The 25,886-nt window shown below is 47.9% G+C and overlaps 1 protein-coding gene and 1 long non-coding RNA gene across 6 annotated transcripts in view; one reads left to right on the plus strand and one right to left on the minus strand.

The window, feature by feature from the left end:
• Positions 1 to 25,886, plus strand: part of MATN2 (matrilin 2) — a 133,674-nt gene that overhangs the window by 31,571 nt on the left and 76,217 nt on the right. For 4 of the 5 annotated variants that reach the window (XM_032316217.1, XM_032316215.1, XM_032316218.1 and 1 more), the window contains exons 3-4: positions 12,641 to 13,210; positions 20,270 to 20,392. In XM_032316217.1, coding sequence (XP_032172108.1) covers positions 12,641 to 13,210; positions 20,270 to 20,392 — 693 coding nt within the window. The remainder of the gene's footprint in view (positions 1 to 12,640; positions 13,211 to 20,269; positions 20,393 to 25,886) is intronic. The other variant, XM_032316219.1, reaches the window with a different exon arrangement.
• LOC116575100 lies at positions 644 to 4,192 on the minus strand. The gene is made up of 3 exons (XR_004279614.1): positions 4,007 to 4,192; positions 1,786 to 1,959; positions 644 to 672 (listed from the first exon to the last, which is right to left on the minus strand). It is a non-coding gene; the product is annotated as an uncharacterized LOC116575100 (long non-coding RNA).

Genomic DNA, 25,886 nt, shown 5'->3' on the forward strand with positions numbered 1-25,886 from the left:
ATTGTTTTCCTTTTGTCTAATACACCATCTCAGTGTATTTGAGGGAGCGGAGGTCTAGGCCAAGTTCAGGAAGGATGGAGGAGATGACGCATCAGATCAAGTGGAGAGGCTACAGTTTCCAAAGGAGCTGAAGAATGCCAGCAGTCTAGGTGCCTGGGGGAGTCCCTGTGGAGAGAAGGAAGACAGGTTTCAGGGGAGGGCAAGAGAGTTGGCCCCGCTTCCGCAAAGCTTGGGGCCACTAGCCCTTCAGATAAGTTTTGTGAAGAGGACCGAGCATGCCCACTTGTGTTTTCCTTTGTTCTGGTGTGTTTCCAACACTCCGCTGGAACCCGCTGTGAATGAGGGAGGTGGCAAGAAGGCAGACGTGTTGACAAGTGACGGGGACCGCTGGGACCAGTGCAGGAAGCAAAGCGCTCTAGGCATTTTAAACAGAAAACGATTTCGTTCTGCGAACAAGGTATTTACATAATTGTTGGAAAGATCAGAGAAGTGGGAGTTGGAACCATCACTCGAGAATTGGTTGCTGGAGGACGCCTGGGTGGCTCAGCCGGTGAAGCATCTGCCTTCGGTTCAGGTCATGAACCCAGGATCCTGGGATGGGGTCCTGCATCAGGCTCCTTGCCCCATAGGGAGTCTGCTTTTTCCTCTCCCTCTGCTCCTCGTGCTCTCTCTCTGTCAAATAAATAAATAAAATCTTAAAAAAAAAAAAATTTGTTGCCGGGATCAGGGTCCTGCAGCCACTATAACTGGATCTATGAAGCTGGTGAACAGATACTAGAACACAAAACCTGTCTTTCTACAGCCTTGCTTGCCAGTAGAAACAGCCTTCACTTTGTTTCCTGCTTTGTGGGTATATTTAATTGGTGGCGCCTCACAGTTACCCAGAACCCTAGCTGCAAGGGGGTCTGGGAAATGGGTTTCTTGTCTTTCTCGTTTCTGCATAAAGGAAGACTCATGAAAGAGGTGGGAGTCGATGCCGAGGCCCAACTGACATCCAATCAATAGTTCTTTCTGAATTAACCAGGGTGAGCACTAGAGGGGAAGGAGTGGGGACCCAAGGAGAGATGAGTTGAGTTGGGAGGGCCCAGCTGCTGACCTAAGTTCTCTGCTTCACCACTGAAAGTCCTTCGGGTAGACTCACTCCAGGATTAGGTAGCAAAGGGGTAGAAACTCAGCTCCTAAAGATGAAGGAGTTGTCTTCAATTCCTCTCTGATGCCTTCTCTCTTACTTTATACATGGAAGATACTAATTCACGTCTGAGACCAGGCTGGGTTCCATTCAAGGGGCGCGGGCCTGGAGGGACGGGTTTTGGGTTGGGTCAGGGATGAAGAAGAGTGAAGTCTGGGTTGAGGCAGGAGCCCTTCGGATATGTCCTGAAGGAGGATGATAGCACAGGTAAGACCCTTCAGGGGATTCCCGCTGGCTCCTTAATGAAGTCCAAACTTCTTCTTTCTTTTTTAAAGTAAGCTCTACACCCAATGGGGTCTTGAACTCACGGCCCCGAGATCAAGAGTCGTGTGCTCTACCAACTGAGTCAGGGAGGCACCCCATGAAGTCCAAACTTCTTAATAGGAGGCACATGTGACCTTCCCTCTGTGGCCCTGTCATCCCTATCCTGTCCTTTAAGATCCAGCCAAGCCACGCCCGCTGCAGTTACCCATGCACACGTGCTCCCTACTCCTTTCCGGCCTCCTGGTCTTTGCTCACACTGACCCCTTGCCTACAGCACCCACCCCCAACTCTGCCTGGCCAACCCTGCTCATCTGATAATAATAGAATAATACCATAAAATAATATAGCACCCATCAGCTTCTCCAGCAATCTCCCTGTCCACCGTCTTGGAAGCCAGTGTCCTCCTTTTGGTTCTTGTTGCTTATGTTTTTCATGAATCTGTCTTCTTTCAAAGGTTGTAAGCTCCTCCCAGACCAAGGTGGGTTCTCGTACCGTATCCCCAGCACCTAGCATAAAGAAAGGGGGCCCTTGGCATAACTCAGCCAAACCAAAATGATGAGAGAGGTGACTCCAAGGAGCAACTTTGCCTTCGCTGGTACAGGGCCCTGGAAACCTTCCGCCCCTTGCCTCTGTGCGCACCTTCCTCTCCCCTTCCAGGGAAAGGCGTGCCACACTCTGCCCCAGGGCCCCCTTCTCCTGGCTAGTATCTCTCCCAGCCTGACCCTCCATTGCTCCTCACAGGTCTCTCTGCTCGCTCCCGACTTCCGTGAGCCGAACGCCCAGAAAGCAGAGGAGGCCTTTGCTCAATTTATTAAGTTAAAACGCTCCTGTGGGCTAAATGCCAGTTCCTTTTTTCAAGCTGCCTACGCTGTTTTTCACTTTGCAGAGAGGACAAATCACCTGTTCCCCAGTACTTTCTGTACTGTCTCGTACTGGGGGATGGGCTGGTTTTGAGTGTGTGTGTGTGTGTGTGTGTGTGTGTGTGTGTAGGTTATGATTTTTTAAAATTAATTAATTAATTAATTAATTTGACAGAGATCACAGGTAGGCAGAGAGGCAGGCAGAGAGAGGGGTGAGGAGGAGACGCAGGCTCCCTGCTGAGCAGAGGGCCCTATGCGGGGCTCAATCCCAGGACCCTGGGATCATGACCTGAGCTGAAGGCAGAGGCCCAACCCACTGAGCCACTCAGGTGCCCCTAGGTTATGATTTTAAGATATGAGGCATTTCTCAGTTTCAGAAAGAAAGAAAGACAGTGAGAGGGGTTTTGGTGGAGATTACCAAATTCACTCTGAACCAAATTTAGCCCAATGAGTTTTAAAACCATGGATGATTTCTGGGCTTCTTTATACATCTTTTTATAAATTGGGAGAAAACCTGTTTGTACGACAAACTCTGAGAGATGTGAGGAGCATTTTTTTTTTTTTTTTTCAGTGAAACTCTAGCAAACTGCTACCTTGCAAGGAAATTCAGTTCTTTGGAAACTGTTTTCTCCAGGGCTAAACTGGGGCAGCTTTCTCTTTGGCTTCTTCGCAAAGAAAATTGTCCAGGGTTCTGGAAACCACGGTTGTTGAAACTCATATGATGTCTTTTCTTTCAGCTCATGTTAACAGTTACGAAGGGAGACTTGGTGTGATGTGGCATGTTTTTTTCTTTTTTTCTTTCTTTCCTTTTTTTTTTCTTTTCCATTTTGCTGGCACATTGGTGCACACTCCCTGAGAGCCTTAGAGAGCTGTGTTCCTCAAGGAATTTATGACAGTCAGCAGGGACAACTGAAATTTGAGCTGGTGTCAATCCAGAGTCCCTCCTTGTGACCCAAAAGATGCAAGATCATTCACCAGAACCTTCTTTAAAAAAGAACGACAACAACAAAAATCTCACTGTGACACTGGAGAGTATATTTTTGCATAAAAGCTTCCCGCTATGTTTTTCCACAGCCAGATAACATCCATCTCCCCCAGCCACACTCATCTCTGTCTGCCCTGCGAATGTTCTTCTTGGTAACAGCTTGGAAAAGTGTCCGCAGAGCAACCCTGACGGTACTGAAATTTCAGCTGCTGCCCTTAAACTTTGGTTCTGCTCTGAGACTGTTGGAAAGGACTTACTAGAAGAAGGGTTGACATCCTGACCCTAGGTCATGGGTTCTTGAGAGAAGCATGTGGTACGTGGCATCTTGAGTGGTATCCACTGCTTTTTGCACAGCTCATTGGGACAAGCAAGTCCATGGTGAAGACCACACAGAAGGGAGGAGAAAACCAGAGAGGCTCCAAAGCCACTCTTTCCTTTCCCCCAGCTGTCTTCTACCTTCTTTCTTCCTCAACCAGGCATTCAAAGCAGGGTAAATGGGGGCAGAGGAGGAAGTCCATGGAAATGCCCTCCATCTGGAGGTACTGGGTATTCTTCTCTTCAGGAGCTGGCCAAGGGGTAGAGCATGTGTTTTCTCTGTATTTTGGCTGTTCATGCATCCTCGTTCAGAGTTCCTGTCTCTGGTAACTACTTGTTAGGCTCTTCTGGCCACGTGTCTGTTATGAATAGGATTACCAAACAATGACTCACCTTCCCCTGACTCATTCTGCAAGCTTCTGTTTTTCTGTTTGCTTGTCTCACCGAACCCCTGGACGGTAGCCCTCTGAGGGCAGGGACTGCCGCATCTTCTCCCTGTCCCCTCCCCACACCTCCAGCACTGTATTTTGCCCATAGTGTCTTCGTTTGGTTCACTACCTTCTGGGTACCAGCTGTGAGCCAGGCATGGGTGAAATGAAAATGAATAAAGCCAATTGTGACCTCAGAGGTCTGTCCTATTGTTTTGTGGGCCAGTAGGTATGGTGTTTGTGGGATGACATCATTGTACATTGCCATTAATAGTGCTTACTGTCCCCACTGCCTGGTGATGCAGAAGACACTTCTGGACACGGATAAGCGCAGCAGGCGAATCTGGGTGGCTGAGGCACAGTGGTGACTCCCAGGGCACTGGCTCAGGGCAGAGGGTAAAGGGGACATGTGCATGAGAAGGGTGTGTATCGAGTTGACCTTTTTCTTTTTTTTAAATAGATTTTATTTATTTATTTGGCAGAGAAAGAGAGAAAGAGATTACAAGTGGGCAGAGAGGCAGGCAGAAAAGAGGGAAGCAGGCTCCCTGCTGAGCAGAGAGCCCAATTCGGGGCTCGATCCCAGGACCCTGAGACCATGACCTGAACCGAAGGGATAGGCTTAACCCACTGAGCCACCCAGGTGCCCCTTGGGTTGACCTTTAACTCCTGGGGCTCATCCAGTCTCTGCTGCCAGTCCTCCCCAGATTCTGTCCAGGGAAAAATGTGTTAACTGGCAATGAGGAGGGCCACTGGGTAAGGCTCTTCTCTGTTTTTTCCTGTTCAGAGGAGACTCTTTACTTTAGGTCACCGACCGGGAAACAGGGCACAAAGTACAGGTGCTAGTGTCAGACTGATGTGGGTGTGACATTCTGCCCCCACTCGTTTGCTCCATACCAGTGGACTGGTTACTCAAGCTCTAAGCCTCAGAATTGGGTTAACAGTGGTGTCTGCCTTATTTATTTTATGAACCTAATTGAAAGCCAGGACATATCTGACATGTACATGGTCCAACATCGGTGTAGAATGTGGGTCAGAGCATGTGAGAAGACCCAGGATGTACGGTTGTCATGTTTACAAGGTCTCTTCTGGTCTTGGGAAGGGGTCCCCTGATGCCGCCTTCTCTGGTCTCTTGGGTGTGTGGCCAGCGTCTCCCTGGCTCACATACCCCTCGGGATAGAGTTCTCAGATGTGTTGTGTCCAAGAATCACCCAAAGGAGTCACAGGTGCAGATTACTGGGCACTGGCCCCAGAGATTCGTATTCCCTGGGTCAAGGGTGCTGCCTAGGGCTTAGCATTTCATATACACAACTGAGGTGTCTCTGATGTCTTCAAGACATTGAGGATACTGGAAAACTGACCAGTTTTCCCAGCTCATGGAAAGGGATTTGCACCTTCTCTCTTCCCCACCTTCCCACCCCTCCCAGTCACATGTACATCAAAGGAATGATGGCGCGTCATGCCTGACACTGTGCGGGAACCAGGGATTCACAGGAGATACCACTTGTGGCTGGGTAGCTCCACGCATGAGACGCAGGGAGAAACATGCTCAGATAGAGATAAATGGGGCAGGTACCAGGGGGCTCAGAGAAAGGCCTCATTTAGGCCAGTGTTTGGGGGCTGGGCATCTAAGAAGGGTTTTTTAAAAAATAGGTGGCCACAGGGTTGAGTCTTAAGCTGAGGAGGCAGCTCAGAGAGGATGTAGGGAACGACAGACCATTTGATATCGCTGGGGTCTAGGGAAGAGGGCGGGGAGTTCTGGGCCAAAGAGTTCATTAGTTCATTCTCCCATGAACATTGTTGACTTTGCTGTCCGTGAACCTTAGGGTGGTGGCTTTTGGAGAAATTGCTTTGATGAAACAGCATCCTGAGAACGTACAGCTGCCACCTTCAGCTACGGTGACTCTGATCAATGAAACTCACCAAAATATTTACATATAGGAAATTTCTGATGTAAAGAGAGGAAGTGTGTGTTCCGTTGGTTCGGAGAGTCTCTCTATTCTCTCAGGCGAGGAAAGCCATTGATGAGATGGTTGGGGCATTAATTAAGGTTGGTGGGTGGAGGTGGGGGGGGACGGGGGGGTATCTAATGGGCTTCATTGCAAAGTGTCTGGTTGGCAAATCGTTTTCACTCCTAAGCCCCCTCCAGGCGCCAGGTGGAGGGAACTCGGGGGAGCTGTGTTAGGAGCTACTCTGTGGCTGAACTTTGATCCTTAGCCTGGGATCGATTAGGGAGTCTCACAGGTGCCAGCACCGGAAGACTGGGGGACAATGTGTAAAGCTTGCGATCTGCTGCCTTGCCTTGAGACTTTATCATGTGACTTGCTATCAATCCAGACGTTCATTTCCTATGGCTTATACACTTGGGTTTTTGAGCCTTATGTGCAGGGCTTGACATTTATACCAGTTAGGTTTCATCTTGTCAGCTTTGACTCATTATTCCAGTGCCCAGAAATCCTTTCTGCTCCTGACTCTGTTGTTCGGTTTATTAGCCACTGCTCCCAGAATCGTATGTAATGGTGTATAGAGAACCATAAGTGCCCCAGAATTTGGAAACACGTTTGGAAAATCTTAGCAAGTGGGGAATGATTTGCTAATGGGGCCAAGGTATGTTTTAGATACCACGAAGCAGGCCAGGGTGTTTCCCTAATAGAAGGTAATCAAGTCTGCAGGGTATTCCCCAGTGGTTCTTTAGGAAGATGTGAGTAGAGCATAACGCTTTCAAAGCAGGCCATAGCTCATCAATAGCCCTGCCGAGTGTCTGGCGGAAGGTCCTGCAGCAGCTGGCGACTGACTAATAAGGGAATCGGAGAGGGAGGGAAGGACCGCGGTCTTTCCAGCACAGGCCAAGAATCACAGGCCCCAGTCAAGGGCCCTAAATACAGGGGAGTTTCAGGTGAAGTCACATCAGGGACAAAAGTAAAAAATAGGCTAAATTGCCTCTGAAATGTCCATGAAATCACCTGTAAGTCCCAACCACTAGTCATGGTCTGGAGGCCCATGGCAACAAAGCTACATGAAGTGGCCCTGGGGGCCACACCTCAGGCTCCTGTGGGCACCTCTGAGGCCTCCCTGAGCACGGAACTGAGTCAGCCTGTGGTGCTCTTCTACTTGGCAGTCTCTTTCTCTCAGTCTGTTCGTCTCTCTGGCTGGCTGTCTTTGACCAGCCTCAATTCACAGACACCAAATGCTTCTGGGATGCGAGTTCCCTCACACCTGCCTCACACCTGCCCCATCCCGCAGCACCCCCACCCCACCCTCCCCGGCCTTGCTCCTACTCCTACTCCTCTCTCAACAAGCACTTGTCAGGTGAGTGAGAATGGGAGTGAGTGGGAATGGGAGTGACCAGCAGCCTGACAGAAGCACTGCTGCTATTCAGGGAGGCAAGCATCTGTTTTATCATTCTATTACATTTTTAAAAATGCAGATAGGCATCTTGCAGGGAGAAGCGCTTGGCAGGATGCAGGCAAGTTGGAGCCATAGCTTTCAGGCCTGGATTCCAGGGAAGGAAAGAACTGACCCCCAAAAGCCGGTGCAGTCCTGGGGCACCTTGAGTATGCTGACGATGGCGGGTTGAAAAAGACAAAATCCTTCCTGAGTATTGCTTGGCGGATAAGAGTGTGGGCTACAGAGCCAGACAAGATGGGGTCAGATCCTGGCTCCTCTGCTTCCTAAGTATGAGATCCTGGGCTAAGTATTTGGTCTTTTGAGGCTTACTGTCCTCATCTGTAAAATGGCAATAGTAACAGTGTCTAGAATAAATAAGCCAACACTTGGAAAGTGTTCAGAACAAGGCCCAGTACATATTAGGTGCTCAATAAAGAGTAGCTATAAATTATTATTTTATTCTTTTGAGTTTCACCACATCTCTGGGAGGTATTATTATCACCATTTCACAGAAGAAGAGACTGAGGGTCAGAGAGGTCAAGGAGAGGCTCAAAGATCACGTTGACAAAAGGTGGCAGAGACTGGACTTACACTGAGGTCATAGGACTATACGTCGCTTCACTAAGCGTTTCGGAGCCCCCTTTGATTCTCTGCATGTTAGAGATATTCACATACTTTCCTTCTCCAAGCATGCTTTGATCCCAGGCAGATATTTGTTGTCCAATTCCACGGCCATGACTGAATTTAGCCAGAGCAAGGGAGGCTGATTAGTGACAAGTCTGCAACCCTGAGCAATGGAAATCACTCCAAGGTTGCACACTGGAATCCTGCTGGAGTGGAATGTTTCTTAAAATTGTCCTGGCTCAAGTTCAACAGTAAGAGACACTTGTTTGCCCAACTTGTGGGCTTTGAAGGCAAGTTGACAGTACTGAAGTGCAGTTGACAAGGTCCAGACTGTCACTTTGTGGTTCAAGGGATGACATTTTATGATCTGCCCACAAAACCTCATCCAGTGCTGTTGAAAGTCTGTCATGAGGGGCCAGAAGGATGATTGTGTGCTCTTTTCCCAGGCTTGGGAGACGGGGATGCTCTTAATCAGAACCAATCTGTGAAAGGAATACACACAGAGGAGAGTCCATTTTCTGGAAACACCTCTTAGCAGTCCCCATGTGGAAAAGCTATGGGGACTCTTCCCAGCAAATATTCCCAAGCATCTACAGAGCTCATGTGGTAACGTCACCTGTATTGCGAATTTTCCAAGATGTCCACCATGAGATGGTGGAAGAGCCATCAGTATCATCCCAGGTCTGACACTAATGAACCGTCTCTGAGCCTCAGTTTTCCCTTGTGTACACTGAGTGACTTGACTTTATTTAGACCCCTCCAGCTCTAACAATTTATTAGTCTGTGAGTCTGTGAACCAAAGTTCAAAAGTGGCCATACTTCCTCATAAAATGGTGAATATTGGGGTCTAGAATCTGTGACTAGAATCTGACTCTAGAGCCACACCTGCTCTAGAGCACTTTGACTTTGTGGTTTTCATCCACTTCCTTGAAATGACTGCTCTGGTTCAATTCCTTCCACCTAGAACCTTGCTCTGCCACCCAGAATTCTATTTAATTCCATAAATGTTGACGGAAGTCTTAATTCTGTTCCCAGCTGCATGGTTGGAAAGATGAATGAGACTAGTTTCCCACTTTGGGGAATTCACAGTGAGATAGTGAGGTCAAGACTTGCCAGAACGGGGTGCCTGGGTGGCTCAGTGGGTTAAAGTTTCTGCCTTCGGCTCAGGTCATGATCCCAGGGTCCTGGGATGGAGCCCCACATCGGGCTCTCTGCTCACCAGGGAGCCTGCTTCCTCCTCTCTCTCTGCCTGCCTCTCTGCCTACTTGTGATCTCTATCTGTCAAATAAATAAATAAAATCTTAAAATAAACAAACAAACTTGCCAGAACGTCTTTCCTCCAGCGATCTCTCTAGTACCTACAACTAATGGTTCTCCAAGTGTGGTTCCTTAACCAGCGGCATCAACTTCACCTGGGAACTTGCTAGAAATGCAGATTTTTCTGGTGCCACCCTAGATCTACAAGGTCAGAAACTCTGGAAGTGTGGCCCACGATCTCAGTTTTTAATGCTTCTCTGGGGGCTTGGGAGGCACCTGCAGTCTGAGAACCACTGAACTGGTCCTCTCAGAGACAAGCTGCAAGACTGTGGTTCTTAGCCCTTAAGAGACCTGAGAAATTGTCTTGAAGAAAACTCACTCACTTGGGCTGCCAAGACTCACTTTCCACTCACAGTCACGGCTCCTGTGGAACTCTAACACCATTTCGAACCTTTGTGGTGTTTCGGTCAATGCCCAGGCGTTGTGAAAATGATATACTTGTTTTGACGGAAACTAACCCAGTTGAGCAAACCATTCCCCGTGGAACCTCCAGGCTTCCCTTTAAATTGACTGTGATGTTTGATGGGATGTTGATATGGTGACCTAGACCCACAGCAAGAATCCCAACCCCAGACGACCTCCTGCTTCCAAACTTCTCCAGAGGAAGCATTCTTAGGGGGCCAGTCGGCTGTCTCCGCTCCTTCCAAGCAGCCTTTCCTTTATATTTCCCGCCGTGGCAGGGTCTGAGCCTGGTTTCCGTTCCCCCTCCCAGGCAGAGAACATTGGGCCACATTCTCCTTGCTAAGTTCACACATCAATGGTGGAGGGCCTGTGGCTCCTGGACGGGGGCCAGCCTGGCACCTGAGACCTGTGGGTCTGTCCTCCATGGCTCCGACCAAGGGCTATATGCTAGACCATGGGCACTTTTGTGAAAATAGAAAGAGGCACCCCTTCTAGGTACTTCTCAGGATGAATGCAGCCCTGGGGGCCCAGCGCTGGACTGGATTTCAGCCATTTGCCTCATAAGGCAGGTGTTTATGGGCAACCCGGACTATGTGGCCAGGAGTAGCAGCCTTCTCCCCTGGAGAGAAGTGGGGGGCAGTATGGGCAGACAAGAGGGTTCCCACACCGTGGGGCCTAAGGCCACCCTCTTCCCATTGAATTCTCACTAACCCCTAATGTGGTGGGTGTTGGTGTGTCTCCATACAGGCTTTTTTCTACATTAGAAGAGATTTTCCAATTCTTGGTACCTCTATGTATCCAATGGGTATGACACTGTACTTTCCTCTTAAGAGCTTATTCTGAAACTCAGATGAGACCATAGTGATGAATGTGCTCTGGAGAAAGGATTTTGAAAACATCACACAAATGGCAGGTTTTATATTGATCTTTCTCCCAGAGTCCTCAAAGGTGGCGTCTGGGGCCTCTGGTTTGAGAAACTCACTTTGAATTCACATAGCCCCAGTGTTAGACGTGGGTGCAGCACAAGCTTGATCTCCTTGCCAGGATGCTGCTGTTCAGGGGTGCTTCCTCATCCCCAAATCGAAAGACTTATGAGGCCATAAGTGGATGAGGTGTGTGACTCGCTCGGGGCGAGTCACAGCCTGGCAAGCCGGGGTGGACAGGATGACTTCATGGCATTTCCCACTTTTCATTTTGATGACTGGGCTCACTGTTTCATATTTGGCTTTCTCTCTTTCTCGCAGCTGTGGTGACTAGGATTTAGGACAAGCATTTGGGATCCCTTCTCTAATCCCTGTCAAATCTGGATTTAGCTACAGAATCTGGGAAGGGGAGGAGGGACTCCCTGCTGGCTGGAGGCAGTAGCTCAGAACATCTGAGAAATTCCAGCAGGGAGACCCAGCTTCCACCCTCTGAGGCAGGAGGCCTCTCATCTCATCCCATATCAGCCTCTTCCCAGAATGTGATGAGTTTCAGCCACAGACTCAAACCTCTTTTAGCCTTCTTGCTTGGGGGCTAAAGGAATAAGTATGGCAGGAGTGGGGGAGAGACTTGACATTGGCCTTTTTCCCATTTAATGGTGTCTTTGGTTGAAATGTTTTTGGGGGGCACCTGGGTGGCTCAGTGGATTAAAGCTTCTGGCTTCGGCTCAGGTCATGATCCTAGGGTCCTGGGATCGAGCCCCGCATTGGGCTCTCTGCTCAGTAGAGAGCCTGCTTCCACATATCCCTCTGGCCCCCACCTGCCTCTCTGTCAAATAAATCTGTCAAATGAATAAATAAAATCTTTTTTTTTTAACAGACTTTTTTTTTTTAAATTTATTTATTTGAAAGACAGAGATCACAAGCAGGCAGAAAGGCAGGCAGAGAGAGAGGGGGAAACAGGCTCCCTGCTGAGCAGAGCCCGATGTGGGGCTTGATCCCAGGACCCTGGGATCATGACCTGAGCCGAAGGTAGAGGCTTTAACCCACTGAGCCACCCAGCCACCCCGAATAAATAAAATCTTTAAAAAAAAGAAAAAAAAAGAAATGTTTTTTGGTCGGTCCCTTTTCCAGTTCCACTATGCTCCTCCACCCCCTCCAGTTAACGTTGAGTCCCCCTCTCAGCAAGATTGGGGCAGCAATTGTCTGCAACATCTTCAATTGACTTATTATTATGCGAGCTCCCTACAGCTCAGCTCAGTGACATAATGTGACACTAACGTATTCTCAGGCCCTTCATGGCTGGCTTCAGGTTACCCTCCAGGTCCATTCCTCTCTGCACCTCCTAGTAGTTTCCATTTCCACCATATTCCTGCCATCTTGGGCTTCTGTTCATGTGCCTCTCTCCATGTGTTCCTTCTCTCGATCCAAACACTGCATAAACCTAGTTCTTGTCCTATCTTCTTGATCCCAGCCCACTAACATTCCTGTTCCCGGAACATCTAGTGTAAGCACCACACTGCTTCACGTAATTATTCTTTCATTTGGTCCATTAGTTAAGTTCCCAAGGTGGATTGTAAGCTCCTTGACATGGGCCATTGGCTTGTGGTGTATTCCCTGCAGTATCCAGCCAAGCTTATGGGGCAGTCAGTCAATCCTCAAATCATCTTGACCCCGATCAGGTATTTGTCCCACCTAAAAACTGTATGGGTGACTTTCTAGGAACTGAAGTGTTTGTTTATCCTGCACAAATAGTTTCTCCTTGTAGCCAATACTCATGATCTCCCAGTCATGCATATTACACCTTTCATGCTTTGCCGAGGGGGGAAGAAAAACCAAGGAAAATCAGAGTTCTGCAAGGTGATTCTGGACCCCTGGGCTTTCCAGGAACAGCCAGCTTTCAGGGGCCCTCAGTGCTTCTCTAATGAGTTTGACCTCTCCTCTCTCCCCAGAGAGCTCCTGTGAGAATAAGCGGGCAGACTTGGTCTTCATCATTGACAGCTCCCGCAGTGTCAACACCCATGACTATGCCAAGGTCAAGGAGTTCATTGTGGACATCTTGCAGTTCTTGGACATCGGCCCCGATGTCACCCGGGTGGGCCTCCTGCAGTATGGCAGCACCGTCAAGAACGAGTTCTCCCTCAAGACCTTCAAGAGGAAGTCCGAAGTGGAGCGTGCGGTCAAGAGGATGAGGCACCTGTCCACTGGCACCATGACGGGGCTGGCCATCCAGTACGCTCTGAACATCGCATTCTCGGAAGCAGAGGGGGCCCGCCCCCTGAGGGAGAATGTGCTGCGGGTCATAATGATTGTGACCGATGGGAGGCCACAGGACTCCGTGGCCGAGGTGGCTGCAAAGGCACGGGACACGGGCATCCTGATCTTTGCCATCGGTGTGGGCCAGGTGGACCTCAATACACTGAAGGCCATCGGGAGTGAGCCCCATGAGGACCATGTCTTTCTGGTGGCCAACTTCAGCCAGATGGAGTCACTGACCTCCGTGTTCCAGAACAAGCTGTGCAGTAAGTCTTGCTCCTCTGGGGCTCTTTCAGGGGAATCATTAGGATTTCTTCTTTCATCTTCTAGCATAGAGTGGGCTAACCTCGTCTCAGGTACTGCGCTGGCAAGGGTGTTGGGTAAAGGCCAGGATAGACACAGCGTGTCTTGGGGTAGCATGCTGGCTGAGGGGAAGGTTATAATGACCCAGGGAAGTACCTGAAGCTGTGACAGAGGCGTGGAGAAAGAATTCAGGCCAGGACCTCACCTGGGCCAGGGTGCTCAGGGAAAATTCCCTGGAGAAGGGATGTTCAAACCCAAACTGCTGAGTGAAGAGGAGCAGATAGGCTAAGTTTTTCTCCAGCACATTGGATTGCTCCGGCATTCCCTAAGTTAAACTTCATGAGTTGGAGTAGAGATGGGATCAGGAGGGGAAAAAAAAAAAAAAAAAAAGAAACCACAACATCTCCTTGGATGGGGTCGAATACCAAGCAGTGTTGGCCCATGGCGATGCAAGTGGTGGAGGTTTTCTCCTCGAAGAGGCCCGGTGCACGGGGAGGACGGAGCTGAGGTCCCCTCCTCCTGCAAGGGGGGTGCCTCCCCATGTCCTTGAGCTGCTTCTGCTGCAAGGCTCTTCCACTCTCTCTGGCTTTCTGGCCCTAGTCTCCACAAGGCTTTGCTCTCCCTTCCTTACCGCATGGCTCTCAGGGACCCTCACCTGGAGCTTCTGACTCAGTGTTTCCCTGTGGGCTAACTTGCCCTCCTCCTAGTTTCCTCCTTCTTCCCCTGGCTTCCTGTCATCTCCTCCTTCAAGTGGGGGTGCCAAGGGGCCCACCCAGTCTCCTCGCTAGTCCCGGGAAACTGGAAACCTGCCTCCTGGCCTGGTAAACAGTGTCCAGTCCTGCCTCGCCCACCTCCATTTGTCCCTGTCCCCTCCAGCTGCCATGCTTCCTTGGTGGGCAAGCAAAAGGAAATGTCTATTTTGAGATGACTGTTGTTCCCCAGGCGTGGCTGTGGAGAATGAGTTTAAGGACTAGACTCATCTCCAGCTCCCCGGGAGCAGGACACTGACACTCTGGGGGCTCTGAGGACTCTGACCCTGTTCTCAGACTCTGACAGAGCCTAGGAACCCCCCCCCCCCCGAAGTCTTGGGGGCAAAAACTGTGTTTCATTGCGTCTTAAAAAAAAAAAAAAAATCCTGGCTGAGAACTAACCTCAAAAAGCAGAGATTCCATTGTGTCTTGATGCCCAAATCAAAAGATTTACTTAAAAAAAAAAAAAAAAAAAAAAAACCACAATGCCCTGCAGGCAAAAGAACTTTTTTCTCTGCAGTGTCACTTGGAGAATTTTCAATAGTGCCATTTGGCGGGGCAGCTCTGAAGGGCCAGGCTGAGGCGAGCCTTGGCCGCCGGTCACCTGGTCAACCTCAGCCAGTAGAATGCGCTGCAAACATGTTAAGGTTTATGACTTTAAATGACTTCTGCAGAATTTATGTTCCCCTTTTCCTGGAAATACTAAAACAGAAATTGGTTCCGTAACCGTTCTGATGGGTTTATTCATTTGTCTCGGAAAATGTCAACGGAGGCATTCTGGGTTGATCAGCAAATGGAAAGGCGGACTGAGGCGGAGGCTGTTGACTTGTCTGAAGAAGGAGCTTCTCTGTCAGCAAAATTAAAAGGCCGTTTGGACCTTCCACCCCGGACTTTGTTGTCATCTGGAAGCTCAAAGAAAATATCGGTATTCTGCCATTTGTTCGTCTCTCTGCATGGCCGCCTCAGGAGACCAGCTCTGCTCCCACAGCATCCCCGGTTCTGCGGAGCCATTCGCCAGCCATCTTCAAAGGTCGAGGAGGCCCCGAGGCCTCGTCATCCACCGAGCAGTTAAGATGGCAATAACCGACATTTGTAAAGCACTTTCCCTTCTGTTCTTGTATTTGATCCTCACGAAACTCGGGGGGAGGCAACACAGTAGGAACCCTCGGTCTTTGCACCCTAGTAAACTGCTCGAGTGAATTCCCCCAGAGCTGCCAGGCGAAGGTGGGTGCTGCTTCCAAAGTTCTGGCTCATTCCACTCCTCCGCACCTCCGGGGTTTAAATCCCTCTTTTAAGGTAAGCCATTGACTTGGGCGCCTGAGTGGCTCAGTGGGTTAAGCCTCTGCCTTTGGCTCTGATTGTGATCTCAAGGTCTTGGGATCGAGCCCCGCATCAGGATCCCAGCTCCGCGGGGATCTGCTTACCCCCCGCCCGCCTCTTCTCTGCCTTCTTGTGACCTCTCTCTCTTGTCAAAAAAAAAAAAAAAAAAGTAATAATAATAAATAGATGAAAATAAAGGTAAGCCATTTTCTGACACCGCCCTCTCGCCCCTCGCCCAAGTTCAAGCCACACTAGGTAAACCAGCTTTGAGGTTGGCATTCACCTCAGAATTTGACCGGGAGCCTTTCTAGGGTGGGAGGCGGAGGAGCAGACTCGAATCTCAGCGTCGCCCCCTGCCGGCCTTAGGGTACTTTGCAAATCTGTAAAATGGGGATTTTACCTCCAGACTAGATGTGGGAATGCGGGTTATCAACTGTAGAGCCCCATTCAGTGTGCACCGTGTTGTGTGTGACTGCAGTCAGATACTCGGAGGACCAGCAGGCTAGGCAGATGGGCTCGGTTTTGATCTGCACTCCGATTATCAGACAGCAGGAATGAGCGTCTTCCAAGTTACGGCGCTTTGTGAGGGTTTGGAAGTCTCATTTCTTCCTTAAACATTCGTTGAGCTACGCTCTGAGAATAACAGCTAATTTTGTCCTGGGCTAGGTACTTTCCACTTGTCTTTTCATTTAGTGCTTATAACAGGCTTATGGGGCAGGTGCTGTTATTACTCCCATTTTACAGAAGCAGAAACTGAGGCTTAGGAAGGATAAGCAACTTCAAAGAGCGGGGTTGGAGATTCAGGTTGCACGCTCTCTGGCCCAAGCTCTTACCCTCCACATGCCAGGCCCGAGGGTTCCAGGCTTGTGCGAAGATGCTCTCTCTCACCGCAGAGAAACGGGATGTCAGCTCTCCAAAATGTGCTCTTCGGAAAGTCACCTGGACTGAGGGACCTCTGATCAGAGAACACCTGGGTCTCTTTAGGGGCTCCAGGAGGGCTGTAGAAAGGAGATGATAATAATAATCATTACCATTTATTGCTATTAATATCATAATATTAATGCTCTGATTTGAGCTATTAGCGTACATTGGCTTATTTTATTCACACAACAAATCTGTGAAGTAAGTGCTCTTACAGCTCTTATTTTACAGAAGAGGAAATTGAGACCCAGAGAGGTTCAATGACTTGTCCAGGGTCACACAGCACTGTGGTAGAGTGGAGGTGTAAGCCCAGGCATTCTAGTTCAGAGCCTACCTCTTGACCACTGTGTGCTACTCACACTCGACAGATGAGTAGGAGTTTCTTGGCCACTTGGGGAGGTTGGATTGCACCATGGCAAAAAGCCAGGAAAGGAATGATATTTCCGATGGATTTTCTGTGTCATTAAAGCAATAACAACAGCAGCAAAGAACCAGTCCAGATTCTCTCTTAATGTTATAGCCTGCTAAGGAGATGTGATCCACAGTGTGAAAAAGGCAGACGAAGGGGTAGGCAGGGCAATGGAGGCCATGGTGCAGGTAGGGAGAGGATTTCGGAAGGAAGAAGGGCTGGGGTTCTGCACTTCCAGCAGAGCTGAAAAACGTGCTGGATCTGTGGGTCGGAGGAGATAGGCAGTCTTCCTGTGTGATGGAAGCAGGAAACTATTGTAAAACTAGGAAGAGTTCAGGCTCTGGATCCAGACTGCCCTTGATTGGGAGACCTCGTTCTGGCTCTCACTGGCTGTGTGGACATGAACTTGGGCACAGCGGTGGCTTTATATCCCTGGGCAGTAAATTCCTACACCAGCCACAGCAAGGGGGAGAATGCTGAGGTTGCATTCTCAGGCCACCCCTGAGAGCACCAGAGAGACTTGGAAACCAGGCATCCTGTGAATTGAGGCCCTGTCTACAAGATGACCAAAACCTACACATCCCGGGGCCTGCCATTTTTGCCTCCCAGTGAGAGGGGGCACTGAATCGGGGGGCTGAAAAACACAGGTCTATCCTGAGCTTCCTGGTGACTCACTTGTAACCCAGGTAGAGCTGATTTTAATTAACCTCTTGCTCCCTACTCTATCAGTCCCTGCTCTATCAGCAGGCCTTTTCTCCCCTGATAGCTCCATCCCACCCAGGTGGGGCACAGATGAAGGCTCTAGTAATGCTCCTAAGACACACCTTTCATGAACCAGCCTGGGAAAAGCCTACGCTTAGTTCAGCCCTTTGGCCCTCTAATGTTAGGTGGGAGATAAGATTGACTTCCACAAAAGTTGACTTTATATACCCAATAATTGTTCTTTTCTAGATCCCTAGTCAGCCCTAGCACTCCTTTGGTCATTTATACATTTGTTAATAAGATTCCTATTTCCTAGTGTAAAAAAATCCAATCCTGCCAATGACCCAGTCTGCTGATTAGTGATTCCTTCCCCAGAACACAGTGCCTTGACCCAGTTGCAACCCATTAGACCTTCTGGAGGCCAGTGAAGGAGGCAAGATGATCGACTCCCCTTCAATCCCAGAGGCCAGTCCCAGGGGACAGCTGATGTTCTTTGGAAACACCAATCACTCATCCATAAAATTTTACAGATGGAAATTTTTTATTTTATCTTAGTAAAAATGGTTGGGATTCTTCTGCTTGAAAGGAACAGAAATTCAATTTGAACCAGCTTTGCGGGTGGGGGAGATTATATTCTATTACCTCGTGGAAATCAGGAGAAGAGTGCAGCCCCCTCCTGGATGCCCTCCCTTCTCACCTCAGATGCATGGGGACAGGTTCAACAGTCCCCATGCATTTGAGGTGAGAAGGGAGGGCAGCTTCTAGAAAAAGGTGTGTGGGGGGTGTTACACAGACAAAAAACTAAATGTCTGTACTGAGGGTCCCTAGACACCATTCATGCCTTTATTCCACAGGGTAAAAAACAGGTCTAAAGAGCTACCCAACTTACCTGAACTCCCCTCCCTCATTCAGGCAGAGGGGAACCAGGGCACAAATACGGCTTTTCATCCTGTGCCCTTTGTATTATACCAAGTTCCAGTCTCCTGCTTCCCGTTCTTTCATGGCACACGGCCAACACGAGCCTTGGGAACAAGCTATCACTCCCAAACCCTCTGCAGTTGTTCCTGTAATTTCCCCATTCGACAGGTGAAGAAAGTGGAGTTTAGGGAAATTAAGTAATTCATACGAAGTCATAGTAAGTGGTGAGGCGGAGCATTCAGGCCATCTGCTTCTGGGCCCCTCCCTCTTCACCCCTGTGCTGCCTGCTGCCAATGGATGTTTGCTCTGCGTCACATCTCCTGTCCCCTTACTTCATCTGCCAGCGTCCTGGTGAGAAGACAGGCACCAGGCTCATCACCGAGGCTTCAACTGGTGGATAACTGCTATGTGGCTGTTTGCCCGGACTTGAGACTGCCTTCACAACAGAGGAGAGGGACACACTGAGCATTCCTCGGGAAAACCCCCAGGCCTGTGGGTCACTGGGCTCCAGCAGTCCATGGTAGGAAGAGAGCCTTCCGGGGTGCAGAGCAAGTGCCGATTAAAAGCAGAATGATGATCCACTTGTAGGACTGTCAGAAACTGAACATCTTGATAATCCCGAGTGCTGAAGTTTTGGGGGCTGTGGGCATCGTAACCCTCATGCACAGCTGGCATGGGACACCTTGCAAGGCGAGTAGGCCACACTATTCAAACGGGGGACCCGGTCCCAGCAAAACAGCCGCACCTGGGCTCAAGGAGATGCATTTGAGAACATTCGTCACAGCATCGTGAGTGAGTGTGAAAATTTGGGCACTGCTCAAATGATGGCTGATGGGGAGATGGTGAAATACAACGAGGAAGAATCAATCATAGGACCGATAGATCAAGTGTTGGAAGGGAATAAGCTAGATCTCACGTATCTGATCATATCTGAGATAGACAGTCAATTCCCATTATTCTCAGAATCACGTTCTCTAAAGTCATGGCGACATTGCATTTGGAAGCTCACAACCATCATCCTAAATGGTATTGTTCAGAATTTGAAGTTTTACTCCCTTTATTTATTTCCTACCTACTGGTAACGAGACATCTATGTAACGTACACCATCAGTTTCATCAGTAGCTCGGTTTTCCTAAGCACTGGATTAGTGGGCTTGTTCTTAGCTTTTGAAAGCCTCTTTTATTTCAGCTTCATAAAAATATATTTCTACACGCGGGCATCTTTTTTGTTTATGAGAACACTTGCATAACTTGTACCCTGTGGATAATGATGCTTGTTAATTTTAAATGCGTTCAAGTTGAATTACATTGAATAAAGTAATAAACTAAGATGTAAAAAACAGTGAGCATTTTTATGAGCTCCTGATAGACTTATGCAAGAATTGATGTATCTGAAAGCCAAAGGAATTCAGAAACTAAATGCAGATATTTAAAAATTAAGATCAGATTAAAAGATTATGGAAACATGGAACTTAGGAATGCATTCTTTACTCCACAATATTCTGTATGACACTTTTGCATAGTAAAATATTTTTCTTGGGATTTATGGTCCTGAAAAACTGTTGACTCTTTGCCACGTCCTCATTTAACTAATAGCTTCTCCTTCAACCCCATTGCTGCTACTGAAAATCTATGCATTAGCCAAAGCCCCCTCCGGTATCAGTAAACTTTCTGATTCCCCAGTTAAGCATTATTCATTGAACCATGAAATGTCTGTTCTTTGGTTGATCATTTTTGACCTGTTTTTATCAGCAGTTTCATATGTCAACCTGGCATCATTTCCCTTGAACCCTCTGTGGGCCTTTATCTGTGTACTGCTAATGGCAATTATCTAAGACTGTCTTGTCCAGCCAGAGGCTGTACTTCCCCTTGAGGGTAGGGACAGCACTTTGCTTTCCTTTGGGTCCTGCGTTCTCCTTCACAGCAGGTTCTGGATACACGTGGGTGGGTGAAGGCAGAGAAGGCGTCATCATCACCTTAATTCGGTGTGTCTTCCTTTTCAGCGGTCCACATGTGCAGCATCCTGGAGCACCGCTGTGCGCACTTCTGCATCAATACCCCCGGCTCGTACGTCTGCAGGTGCAAACAAGGGTACATCCTCAACTCAGATCAGAAGACTTGCAGAAGTAAGATTGCTTTGCTAATGTTATTGTACTGTCCTCCCCCACTCTCTCGAGGGCCTCTTGAGTTCATCTGTGGCCCCTCACCCAACCAAGTCATCATCTCCCTAAGGAAAGAAAAGAGGCTTTATAACTCGTGCATTTTAGGTTGGCCTCCCCCTCTCCACCGCCCCCCACCATCATAGTGCCAGGACCAGAGCCTGGCACATAGTAGGCAAGCAGAGAGAGTTTGGAAAATCGTTGAAGGCACCTTCTTAGAAATAACCTTTTTGAATTCATTCTCTGTTACTTCCAAGCTGTTCTTTAAGGGGACCCACTGGGGAGACTTTTTATCCACTGTCTCTATTAACTGTACCTTGAGGAATTGTTTCTCTATTTTATTCTCTTCTCTGAAGCATTGACTCTGGACGAGTTATTAACACTGGCTGGGAATGATGATTCCAGTTCTGTTTTAGAGGTGTGCAGGGATCTAGTAGCTTTGGTGAAGGACACTTTATAGGTCTTTTAAATAAAAAAAGGTCAAATAGATAAGACACAAATAGAACTCACATTCTCTTTTTTTGGCCAAAAATGGACAGACCATGTACTGACATTGGAGCCAGCAAGTGGCAATCCGCCTCTTAGAGAGAATTGCTTAGATGCCGCCTCTTAGAGAGAATTGCTTAGATGCTGAGTGTGGGCTTACGTCTATATATTTTTAAGTTGTAAGAAAAGCCACGCGTGGTTGGTTGCCCATAGACAACCGGGACACCAAACCAGGCTTCCTCAGGATTCAAGATTCAAGACTTGAGAGGAAGACCGGCCCCTACAGAGGAAATAAAACTCAGCTAATCTGACACACAGTTCATGCAATGCATAATTATTACACCACATGGTAAGCAATTAAGCATTAATGGGAAGCATTTGCACAAACGGCTGTAATTAGTGTCACATTTATAGAGCCAAACCACATTTTCCTGTTTTCTCCTCACTTCATTTTCGGGGTTGAAAGTAGTTGGATAGGGGCCTTCCTGTTCCCCAAGATGAGGTAACATCTGCTCAACTCCTCCAGTGCTGTGGCCCATGGAAGCATCGAGACCTCGGACTCTGAATCTCAGGCGCTCTGTGTTCTTTGGCTCCTGTCCGACTGCAAAATCCCAGATTTTTTGAGTGCAGCCTGAATCATTCCCATCTTCTGCTTGAACCTCTGACCCTTCTTCAGTTTCCACAACAAAAATCACCCACACCAAATACTCATGGGCTTAATAGAATCCTCTGGAGAGCTGGGGCAGCTCTGGCAAGGTCATCTCACCCACTGCTCAGCAAACAACCTAAACGTCTCTTGGACATCCTTGTACCTTCTTTGCGCGGTCTGCCTGTCCCCTCTCCCACCCTCTTCAGGAGCTCCCCTGCCCCCAAGGGGTTTCTCTGAAGAATGCTCAGCCTTTGGGCCCCCTGCTAACTCCCTTCTTGCCCTTCCCTTCTTAGCAGCGCAAGAAATTCCTCCCCTTGTCTTCTGCCCCAGTCGCCTGGTGCGGTCGGGGCATCTGCTGATGGCCCAATGGCCACTTTCCAGGGGCTGGCTTTGTCCAGTCAGAGGAATTTTGAGACTAGCAAATAAAAAAGAAAATGTTCTCCCCTCAGTGTCCTGAGCAAAATCTTTCCTGCTCCAGGTTCTGTCAGGCCCTGCCTGGTACCACCTCAAGCCCTCAGGCCCCCTGGGCCCTCCCTGGTGTCGGTCTGGCCTGGGCTCCCTCCCGTTCAGGGCTGCGGGTGCAGAAACTATCCAGGGCTTCAGACAGACTGACTAGATGGAGGAACAAGGTGGTCCAGGGCAGAGGGGCTCCAGCTCCAATAACCAAGAACCACTCAGGAAACCGAGCCCCAGCTGTCACCCCAGAGAGGCAGAGTCAGTAGGTCTGAGGGGAGTGTGGGCCAGGAGTCTGCATTTCCTGTGAACTTCTGACATGAATGGTTGCCACACTCAGATTCACTGGCGTCAGGCAACAAGGGAGCCGAAGGGAAGGGCTTCAAGGTAGGGGGGAAGGGAAGGAGCTGGAACCAGGACTCTGGTGTCCCTCTGACCCAGCCCCTCTGGTCACCCGAAAGTAGTTCAACCACCTGCACTAGCAGGACCAGACTTAGCTGCGCTGGGACAGTCATAGAGAGCCTTGCTCGCTGTCGCTCGCTCTCTCTCTCTCTGACAAAGGTGGTAACTCTTTGGTCTGAAATGGTACATGAACCAGATTTCAGTGTCAATCCCAGCATTGCTGCAGGTCAGCCTGTCTCTTCCCGAGCTGGTTATTGAAACTCCTTGACTCAACTTCCTCACCCATAAAATGGGGAAGCTGGTGACAAATTCATATCTACCTCGTCGATAAGTCCTTGTTAGCCTGTGGTTGTAGTCTGGTGGACAGTTAAAAGTTGTGCCAAGCGAAGGCTGGGCCATTCCTTGACCTCTGTTCAGGAACGCTGGCAGGGACGTGTCCCTGTCAATGTGGAGAAAGACTCTGGGCCTGGAGAGGAATGAGACACACTTCTTTCCATTTTTGAGCATGTAAGATGGGCCAGGCAGCATGCACATGACTGGAAATAAAATAGTGAATAAAACAGCAATGTCTATGTTTCTTGGAGCTCACATTCTGGTATGGGAGTAATTCAAATAACTAATGTAATTGCAACCATGCCCTTGGCGATTGCACCAAAGTGACTGCAGCCGGTGCTCAGCTCCGTGGCCTGTGCTGTGCAGGTCGGGCTGAACTAGAGCCCATTCACTTATTACGTGTTCCTCATGTGTCAGGAGCCCTCTGAGTGCTTTATCCGTGCTATCTCATTTAATTCTGACAATGAGCTCTCACAGTGGATTCTATCATTCTCGTTTTACAGATAAGGAAGATAAGGTACCTCCCCCCAAAAAGGTCAGACAATTTACTCAAGGTCATATGGCTAATACTATGACCAAAGCAGAATCCAAATCTTGTTATGCAGGACTCCATATTCCTAGCCCTTAACCACCATTGGATACTGTCCCATGATCCTTGAGGGCCCCCAGATGGCAACAAGAGAACCCTGCAGCCAGAGAAATTCCTCTAGCCCCAGGAGGACAGGCAGGTTCCAAGGCTCACTGATCTCAAGGGAGGCTCAGTAGTAATTCAGCAAGACTAATATTCAAATGATTATCCTTCCCCCAAGTCCACTATCAACTGCTATGACACTGTCACCCTACAGAATGATTTGAGAGGACCTCTTAGGTGATTGCTTTCAGATGTGCGTGTGTGCGTGTGTGCATACACACACACACACACACACACACCATACCCACCCTGTTGTATTGGTACCTGTCTGTGTGGAGGGAGGAGGCCAACACAGCTAACTCAGAGATTCTGCAAGTGGAAATGGACCTTAGCTGTTAGACTTTTAGCTCCCTTCCTCCACATAACCCAAGAATTCTATTCCCTCCTAGTGTCCCAGATGGATGATGTTGCCTGTCCATTCACCACCTGGGATACCAGGTTGTTGCAAAACACCTCCATCCCACCTCCAGATAGAGTGGACAAAGCTGAAATCCCACTCCCTGTAATTTCCACCTTTGATACAATTTTGCTAGCTAAAGCCCTATACCAGAAAGTATATTTCCTTTTCCAAATAAAAAGAGAAAACCCTTTGATTATTGAAGAGTGTTATCCCACATCCCTTATTAATTTTCTCTTTTTGGGGAGAAGCATAAACAGCTCTTTAAGTAGCTGGATTTGGGGTCTCTTCATTGTCCAAATAATCCTCTTCTGCATACTAGTTGGTGATTGTCTCAAAATGTGCCCTTCCATTCAAAGACTAGATCAAGCATATTAAATATTACCCTCAAAGTCTGCTCATATGAGCAATTTGGAATGTACTGGAAGTCAACATTGTGGATTCTTCTGTCCTCCAAAAACTCTTCCCTATCCAATACCATTAAATGAAATTTATGTAGAAGTGTTAGCATAGTACCTAGCCCATAGGGCTCAATAGAAGTTTATGTCCTCGGGGCACCTGGGTGGCTCAGTCGGCTAAGCATCTGCTTGTGGCTCAGGTCATGATCCTAGGGTCCTGGAACCGAGTCTCGCATTGGGGCTCCCTGCTCAGTGGGGTGCCTGCTCCTCCCTCTCCCTCTGCTGCTCCCCCTGCTTGTGCTCTCTCTCTGTCAAATAAATAAATAAAATCTTAAAAAAATTTTTAAAAAAGACGTGTATGTCCTTCCCTCTCCCATTTTTCCCATTTAAAAAAAATGGGAAAAACCCCCATGAAGTACACCTGTCTTCACATTTCTGTTTTCCCCTACCATCCCCCTCCCTTGAATTCCTTTCCCACTAATAAGAAAGAACTTTATCTCTTCTCTCTTTTCTTTATTTACGTTTTTAAATAAGGAATTTTCCCTCCCTTCTTGAATATTTCACCTATCTGGAAAAATATTGAAAACGCAACATTTAGAAAATTTCACTTGGCAAAAAAATGTAAACTTTCTTATCCAGCTTTCTCATTTTTTCTCTCTCTCAAGAACCATACCAAATGCATTTTATTGCTTTCATTCGTCAAATATGTTCCTGACATTATTTTTTCCAAGCTACACAGATGATTTAGTAGCTTTTATTTTACAGTTTAATCAAGGGGCATGGTCCATAAAAAACAGTCATATTGTTAGAGAAAAGAAAATCATAACCAACATCCCTCATGAACTTAGATGCAGCGATTCTTAAAAACTCAGCAAATAGAATCCATATTTATATCCTCTAATCAAGACCAAATGAGTTTTATTGCAGGGTTGCAAGTTTGCTTTAACATAATTCACCACATTAACAGATTAAAAAGTGAAAAAATATATAATCATTTCAGTAGATGCAGAAAAGGTATTGAACAATACCCAGCATTCATTCATGATAAAAACTCTCAGCAAACTAGCAATAAAAGGAAAATTTCTCAACCTGATAATGGGTATCTATGGAAAAACCTATAGTTAATATGATACTCAAGAGTGAAAGATAAATGTTTTCCTCCTAAGAGAAGGCACAAGACAGTATGTTCATTCTTACCATTTCTCAGCATTGCACTGGAAGTTCTAACTGATAAAAAAATAAAAAGAAATTAAAAAGTCATATAGGTCAGAAAGAAAAAAGTAAAATTGTCTTTATTCACAGACTATGTGATTGCTTCTGTAGAGAGTGGGTGGAATCTTAAAAAATAGCTACTAAAATTAATAAATGAACAAGGTTGTAGGATACAAAGTCAATATATGAAATTATTTGATTGTATTTTTACATACTGGCAACAAAAATCAGAAATTGAAATACCAGAGGCGCCTGGGTGGCTCAGTTGGTTAAGCATCTGACTCTTGATCTCAGCTCAGATCTTGATCTCTGGGTTGTGAGTCAGTGCCCTGCATTGGGCTCCATGCTGGGTAAAGAGGCTACTTTTAAAAGAAGAAAAGAAAAGAAAAAGAAATTGAAATGCCATTTATAATAGCATGGGAAAGATGTAATTTAGGGAT

This window comes from Mustela erminea, chromosome 16 (assembly GCF_009829155.1).
Source record: "Mustela erminea isolate mMusErm1 chromosome 16, mMusErm1.Pri, whole genome shotgun sequence".
NCBI classification, from domain to species: domain Eukaryota; kingdom Metazoa; phylum Chordata; class Mammalia; order Carnivora; family Mustelidae; genus Mustela; species Mustela erminea.